The 8,260-nt window shown below is 39.6% G+C and overlaps 1 protein-coding gene across 1 annotated transcript; it reads right to left on the bottom strand.

The window, feature by feature from the left end:
* Positions 1-62: 62 nt before the first annotated feature.
* On the bottom strand, positions 63-4,884 carry LOC123986530 (oocyte zinc finger protein XlCOF6-like). Its single transcript, XM_046074833.1, has 4 exons — positions 4,263-4,884; positions 3,179-3,537; positions 2,701-2,770; positions 63-2,568 (listed from the first exon to the last, which is right to left on the bottom strand). Exons 1-4 carry the CDS (start codon positions 4,663-4,665, stop codon positions 977-979), a joined length of 2,424 nt encoding a protein of 807 aa, XP_045930789.1. The 5' UTR covers positions 4,666-4,884; the 3' UTR covers positions 63-976.
* Positions 4,885-8,260: the final 3,376 nt, after the last annotated feature.

The raw sequence follows: 8,260 nt of genomic DNA, 5'->3' as shown, positions 1-8,260 counted from the left end.
GTAAAACAGGTTTAAAAAAAAAAACATTTCAAAATAAAACACACAGCTCAGTTGCTTCGATTGCAAATATCCTTTAATCCCAATAACGAACGAAAACACATAATGCAGATAAAACACAGTAATTTTGCAATGAAATGTTTTTATGTTTGAAAATAATTACGTGTTAATTTACATTATATCGGGTTATTAGGAATTCACAAAACATAAATTAATACAAAATGGTAAAATAAATCTTTCAAAATAACAACAACAACAAAAAGAAATGCTATTCAAAAATGACAGCAATCTTCACTTTAATATTAACTCAGCTGGTGAACGGAGTTATTTTTAGTCCTAATTTATACCTTGAAAACATGAAGCAGGCACCTTTGCTGCATTTTGTTATCTTAAAAAACATTTAGAGGTATCTTACCTCAACTCCGCTTTGTCATGTTTAAATGGCCTCAATGTTTTATAAAGCTAAAACAGTAGTATCTGTGTTTCCAATGTTTTTAAAAGCAGAGGTTATTGAAACAAAAAGAAAAAACATACTCTAAATGTCACAAACAATGCTGCTAACCTCTACTGTGAATACTCAGAATGAGATTAGACCTGCGACTATTTTTACTATTAATATGTTCATTGCTTTTGATCAATCCATCAACTCAAGCATTTCAAGAGGAATTACAAGTGAGTTATCAGAGCCCTCAAGAGTTGAAACTCCTTAGTTGACAGCCAAAAGAAAAGCTATCAGAAGACAAGCATCTCTTTGCCACAGGCAAATCGTTTGTACTTAATGATCGCAATAACTGACCTTATTTGCTGTTCCAGGTCTCATAAACCGATTATTTTTATCAGTGTCACTCTTGTCCAGCATTGCAATGTTTGTTTTATTTTTATTTTTTTAACCACAGAGCCCAGACACAAGTTAATTTTTGTTTCCCTTAACACAAACAAACAGGGCTATTTGGGCTTTCTGGCGTACAACGTGCATCACCTATGAGCCGTCACAGCTGTGCTTCTTGAGCTGCCTTGAATCGGAGAAGCCCCGGCCACACTGCTGACACGAGTAGAGCTTCTGCCCGGTGTGGACCTGCATGTGGGACTTCAGCTGATTTGACTGATGGAACTTCTTGTGACAGTACAAACATTCAAACTGCTTATCGCCACTGTGGATCCGCAAGTGTCTGTAGAAGTTTCCGTCCGTTCTGAAGGCCTTGCCGCACTGGTCGCACTTGTACGGTTTTTCACCAGTGTGAATCCGCTCGTGCTGCTTCAGACTACCGGCATGGAAGAATCTCTTCCCGCACACATCACAAACAAAAGGCTTCTCCCCCGTGTGGCTTCTTTGATGATAGCTGTAAGAGTATTTGTTATGGAAAGACTTCCCACATATGTTGCAGTTGAACTCCTTGTGCTCACTGTGGCCTCTTTCATGAAGTTTGAGGGAACCTGCGGCGCTGAAGCCTTTCAGACATATTTTGCAACTGAACGGTTTTTCAGACTTGTTTTGCCTTCTAGTCTGTAAAAATCTTTGTGAGCCGTCTGTTTCCTCGTTCCTGTCAGCATGCACGTACCTCTGGTGTATCAGCAGCCTGCAGTTGAAGAGGAAGGTCTTCCCGCACAGATCACACATGAAAGGTTTTCTGGCGCCGTGGATGAGCATGTGGGACTTCAGCTTGTTGTTGTCTGAGAAACTCTTTCCACACTCTTGGCAGTTGAACGGCTTCTCTCCTGTGTGAATGCGAAGGTGCCTCTTGAGGTTGTTGTTCAGGCTGAACCTCGCTCCACATATGTGACATGTGAACGGTTTCTCCCCAGTGTGGACGACACTGTGTCTCTTCAGAGCAGTGCCGGTCCTGTACGACCTGTTGCACACAGTGCATATGAACGGCGTGATGCCCGTGTGTTTCCTCTTATGCACAGTCAGGGAGTGAGCATACTTGAAAGTCTCGTCGCACATTGTGCATTTGTATTTTTTGGTATTCGTGTGAACCATCTGATGAAAGCGAAGGGTGTCTTTACTCTTGAATTCCTTCCCACATGTAGCACAGCTAAACGGTCTTTCTTCCGAGTGTACGGCCATGTGACATTTCAAATGGACAGACGTCTTGAAAGTCTTGTCGCAATGCTGGCACTTCAACATTTGCTTCCACTTCTCGTGGCGTAACAGGTGGTTTTCCAGAGACTGCTGAATTCTGAATGTCTTCCCACACTGATCGCAGGTAAACGGCTTTGGTGGTTTCAACAGCTGGTGACGCTTGAGGTGATTTTGAAGCGACAGTTCTTTTCGGTACGATCTTTTACACCGAGGACATGGGAAGGGCAAGGGTGCTTTACTTGCCTCGTGACGCAAAAGGTGATTTTCCAGAGACTTCTTTTCAAGGAAACTTCTGCCACACTGCTCACAAGGAAAAGGCTTATTGTGGACCTTCATGTGCTTCTTCAAATCACTTTTCCAATGAAAACTGACATCACAAAGCTCACAGGAGAACTGCTTCACTGTCCGCAACTCTGTCCTTTTCAGCCGTCTTCCCTGCACTCCACCTGGCTTGATCTTTTTCTCTTCGGTGCTGTTGTCAGTGGAAACTGTAAAAGGAGATAAACAATTTACAAAACGTGCCATTATTTAAAAATGTACCTTCAATAGTTACTTTCTGTATCCTCTATTTATTCAAGTTCCTTTCCAAACTTTGTTATGTTCATATCCTCACATCATACCTTCTTCAGTTTTATAAGTTGGTCTCCTCATCCTCCTCGTTCTCCTTAAAGGTGCCTCTTCGACAGATTTCTATGATGCAAAAGGAAATAATTTGAGTTGAATATTAGAAAGCTTGTTGCATGCAACCGACAGTGAAAGGTGTCCTTAGCATTACACTTTCTATTTAAAAAGAAACACAACACTAGGAACACTACAGGGTACATGCTATGGCTCAGTCTGTTGTTTAAAGTCATAAAACAAAAGAAGCAGCCTGTTTTGCCTTTAAAGTACACACTGTATCTCCACCTGAGTGGAAATAAACACCACTGATATGTATACAGACAATATGACAGGTCCAAATTCAGTATCTCCTGAAGTAAGTAAATAAATAAAAAACAGCAGAGAAAAATAGTTTAGGTTGGAGCTTCTTAACACATTTTTGCTTCCAAACAAATCTAGATTTACAGAGTTGAATCAAAAGCAGCACAGAAACACAACCTTTTCCTGTGCAGAGTCGACACCACTGACAGTGCTGGAGTCTGGACTGGGGACGTCTTGAGGTGTGGACCCCGGCGAGGCTGCTGGTGAAAGGATGCACTGTGTTGTTTCCATCGTTTCGGAGACAGCCGTCGATGGCGTGGGGGGCTGGGTGACAACTTGGCTGGAAACCAACAGCACGGTGGGAGGGCCGCTGACTCTGCCAACAAACAACATCGGGGCTACTGCAGGTTGAGGGACAGTAGCAGATACGGCGGCGGAGCTGGGAAAAGCTTCAGAGCTTCCTGCTGAAACCAGAGGAGGGTTCGAGGTAGATTCCTTCGCAGCAGGACTGGTGGAGACCGACAACACTGGTGCTCCTGTGTGGAGTCAAAGACACAGAGAGACTAATGTCAACCTCACTTCATAAATTAGTGTTCACCATCTGGCTCAGGATATCTAGAATTTATCTAAGTGGAATAAGGCAGCATCTAACAATTATTCTCACTGTTGATTATTTTTTTAATTAAATCGATTAGTTGTTTGGTCTATATAATGTCAGAAAATGATGGATAATGACGGTCAGTGTTTCACAAAGCCCAAGATAAAATCCTCAAATTTGTCCACAAACCAAATACTCAGTTTACTGTCATGGAAGAGTAAAGTAACCAAAAGATCACATTTATGAAGCTGGTATCAGATCATTTCTCTTTAAAAATAATTACTCAAAATCATTAATGAATTATTAAAATATTTGGCGATTAATTTAATCGTTGACAAGTAAGATTATTCTTAATCGTTGCAGCTATTATGTAGAAACTAATAACCTGGGACATGGAGAAAATAAATAAATTATACTTAATTGTCTCTTAAGATATTGAGCACAATGCAGCACTATTTTCCAACAGATAGTAGACCAATCAATTGATCAACAAGTGGCATGTTAATTGCTAATGGATTTGTTGTTTACTATAGTCTGCACGCACAACCTTCATGACTTTGTTGAACCCTAACATTTCCTCCCAGCTCACAGTTTTTAAATGTTTTAAAACTCAACCATAACTGACTCCTGTGATCATCAGACTGATCGATGCCCGCCTCTCACCCATCAGTGAGCCGTGGGTCGGGCCTCCCTGTGTCTTGTTGCTGCCTTCACTGATGCTCTTCAGCTCCTTCTCCAGCTGCTCCATCTCTCTGCCCAGCTGACCCACTCTGGCCTCCAGCTCCTGCTCCAGCTGCCCGGCTTTCCTCTGCAGCACGTCCTCCAGCTGCTCCACTTTGGCCCGCAGAGCCTCGTTCTCCTCGAACAGCTCCGAGGAGAACTCGGCGAACACTTTGTGGATCTGAACCACCAGACACTTCTCTATCTCCTGGACTTCACCGAGCTTCGCCTCTTCCCACGCCGTGTTTGGCGCCTCTGTCGCCAAGACATCCCTGAAAACAGACACGGTCGCCTGGATGGCGACTTCCACGATCGACGCCACTTCGGTGCCGAACCTCGCCTCCATTTTTCTTCGTCAGTTTAATTACTCAGCCCGCTTTCTCTGCCAGTTCGTGGCTCATTGTTTAAACCAAAATTGTAACTTAAATCAGAGTCAGCTGGACTTTGAACAGAGCAACTGTCTTTCTTCCGTATGAAAGTAACGCTCGCTGTCCTACATGGCGGCCTGTGCGTTCCTTAAAAGCATCCGTGTTGCGTATCCGCATCCGGTGTCACGTCTACATGTCAAAATAAAAGCTCCAAAATTTAAAATTACAAAGAGAGGAATTCAGTTTACACGGAATATATATACACTCACCGGCCACTTTTTTTTTTTTTTTTTTTAGGTACACCTGCTCAATTGCTTGTCAACACAAATAGCCAATCAGCCAATCACATGGCAGCAACTCAAAGCTCAAATTATCTCAAACTGGTTTCTTGAACATAATGTAAACACTGTACTCAAGTCCACAGTCACCAGATCTCAATCAAATAGAGCACCTTTGGGATGGGAACGGGAGATTCCGGTTATGGATGTGCAGCCAACAACTCTGCAGCAACTGCGTGATGCTATCATGTCAATATGGACCAAAGTCTCTGAGGAATGTTTCGAACACCTTGTTGAAAGTATGCCACGAAGAATTAAGGCAGTTCTGAAGGCAAAAGGGGGTCCAACCCAGCACTAGCAAGGTGTACCTAATAAAGTGGCCAGTGAGTGTTTACAAAACAGTATAGGCTACAAATATATGAGACATAAATAATAAAAACTAAAGCTTTGCCAAAGGTAACCTATGTTACATAAAGACATTAAAAGTTTTCAGTGTGTGTTTTCACAGCTCTTTTGTTGTTGGATTTCAAAATTAAATTGACATGATGCACAACCTCATGGAGAAAAAGTACAAAGTTAGTTTTTTACTGCTGATTTTTCATTTATGAATGTGGAATTTTACCATTACAAATAAACAATTATTATAAAGTATTTATTTTCTTTATTTTGACTTTTATAAAAGCAAAATACCACATTTGCCTATATTAACCATAGACTGTATATAAAAAGGATATTAAACCAAATCCAAACAACCCACTTTTTCTACTTCTACTTTTAAAGGTGCATACCGCCATCTACTGCACTGGAGTGTGTAGCATGAATTTTGTTTGATGGAACTACTTTATGTCATCATCATAACAACAAAAACAAAAATATTCAGATATTGCACAGTAGCGTTCTGTGTGTCCTTTACCTCATCTCGTGTTGTTCCTAATAAACTTTCAGGTTCCATTTCCTTCCTGCTTGACTTATCTTTTGATTTAGCCTCATCCTCTCATCCCTATATTTCATACAATGTAACAGTATATGTTTTATATTTCCCATGGAAAAGACCCCACTAAAATCAATAAGAAACTGTAAAAACCCTTAAAAAATATGAAATACATTTTCTAGAGTAAATTTTTTTAACTTAAAAAACACATTTTATTTCTGATGGTTACTGTAATAATAAAAAATACTCTGAAAAGTAATTTGTGTCTGGTGTAGTTTTTTGACAAAAACCTCAATTACCTTGGTTAAAATTCTTAAAACGACCTTTTCTTATACTGCTTCACACTACAAGCTATGAAAATGCAATCAAAAATAAACCCAGGATTTGAGGTTTAACACAGATCCACTGCACAATCCGTCCTAACTTAACTCGGTCAGTTTTACTTCCTTGTGCTCCCAGTATCCTTTAAAGCACTGGTCAGAATAATTCAATAACTTAATATGCATCATCAGCTTCCAGTCTACCTATGGTGTATAAGACATCTATAAACTCAAATGTCTACTTATTTTTAAGGAGTATACTGACATCTTTTGTAGAATTCACTTTATCGTAAAAGAAGACACCTTTTGTTGCTACCAAACCTCACTTTGTTCACTTAGCCAAACTATCTGCTTCACAAAAAGACACACAACATTTATTTCAATATCACAATTTATATTTATCAAGGCAAATAAACAACTGTACAGAGCGAATGATTCACAGTTGGTTCTGATAATTTCATACATTATTGGTTGATTCATTGGTTGCAACATTGTTGCCAGTTTGTGTTGTCCCAGTAACTTACAGTGATTGCATAGTGGAGGGATGGGACTACAAGACATGTACAGCAGTACTATGATACAGACTATGTCCTTCATGCATCCTTTTTGTTTTGATGTGTTTGTGTGGAGGAGGAGCAACAATCTCACTTAAACTTCTCACTAAGTTAAAAAAAAAAAAACAAAGACAAGGTTTTTTTTCTCAGTGTCGTCACGTTTAGCGTGTTTTTTCAAAAAAAACGTCTGAGCAAATACATTTGTTCATAATTAGATTGCTGCAGGCAAGCACACAGAGACAGACAGACTGAGGGCAGATAGTCAGCGGTACTCTGGGTTCCTGGGAGGAGAGAAACAATGGTAGCAAATATTCAGTATTCACATGTCAACACTGGATTCTCTCTGGCTATCGTCACAACTTTGAAAAACTTTGATTCCGTTTGTTTGAATCTGCAGGGAGCACCTGAGGGGCAGGTGTGTTTTCCTGCAGAAAAATGAAAGTTGATGTCAGAACTTACTGCGTGTGATTGGCTTGAATCGTCCTAATGTGGCAAAGCCCACTGATCTGGAGCTCTAAAAAAGTAAAGAATGCCAGAAATTCTTTGCCAAGACTTTCTGACCCTATTTGGTCTTTGTAGTTGCTAAAATTAGACAAAAAATACCAACTGCATAAAATAATCAAATTAAAGTGTCTAACTAATCGTGATGTTTTAAATTACACTAATGATGTTTGCAAACCTAACAGATATTGAGTACCTCACTAATTGTAAAGCTGTGGACCGATATGATCCTTAAGGACAGCTTTAAATGAGAAGAGATAAACAGAAACTATTATGAGTGTAAATGTAACTGGATTTAAAAACAACTGTGCTTTCTTTATGCTAAAGAAGTCTTGTGCAGTTTCATCACGTTTTGTGTTCATGAATTATTCTCTTCCACATCCAGAAACAAAAATGCATAGACTCCAAAATATTCAGTAACTGGAGAACATACAACACCCATAAACCAAATAGTGGATATTATAATTAAACAGTGATAATGTTTTGTAAAACGGCTTCACTGGAAACTGATGTTAAATTAATTTGTTAGTACACAGGATTTTGTAAGAAAAAAGGTGCATTTATGGATTTCAACCGTCAAATTAAAGATCCACCTGTCCACATAATCTTCCTCTCATTCTCTGTCAGTGACATAACTCGGCAAAAACGTCAAAACTGTGTGTGTACTAGATCGAGGTTGAGTATGTGCTGCAACAAGCAGTAGTCATTTTGATTGGTGAATGATGAGATTTCTCGTTTCACCGATAAATAATTTGGTCCATAAATCATCAAGTCAGCACAACTTCATGCAGCTCAATGTGACGTCTTCTATTGTCTTGTTTTGTCTGTCCAACAGTGCAAAACCCAAAGATATAAAGTTTATAATGCTGTAAAACAAAGAAAAACAAAGCAAATCTTAAAAAAATGGCTTGATTTGACTATCATAATTATTGCAGATTTTTTTCACCCATAGACAGGACAGTGGATAGAAGTAGGAAACGAGGGAGAGA

Source organism: Micropterus dolomieu, linkage group LG17 (genome assembly GCF_021292245.1).
Source record: "Micropterus dolomieu isolate WLL.071019.BEF.003 ecotype Adirondacks linkage group LG17, ASM2129224v1, whole genome shotgun sequence".
NCBI classification, from domain to species: domain Eukaryota; kingdom Metazoa; phylum Chordata; class Actinopteri; order Centrarchiformes; family Centrarchidae; genus Micropterus; species Micropterus dolomieu.
The sequence above is the reverse complement of the archived record's forward strand: the minus strand, read 5'-3'. Positions and strand labels throughout refer to the sequence as shown.

Excerpts from the sequence above, each read along its gene's own strand:
- LOC123986530 (XM_046074833.1), bottom strand. The coding sequence starts at position 4,665 with ATGGAGGCGAGGTTCGGCACCGAAGTGGCGTCGATCGTGGAAGTCGCC. Across the intron at positions 3,538-4,262 it reads GACCCACGGCTCACTGATGG|GAGCACCAGTGTTGTCGGTC; the intron begins GTGAGAGGCGGG and ends GACTCCACACAG. Across the intron at positions 2,569-2,700 it reads AACTTATAAAACTGAAGAAG|TTTCCACTGACAACAGCACC; the intron begins GTATGATGTGAG and ends CTCCTTTTACAG.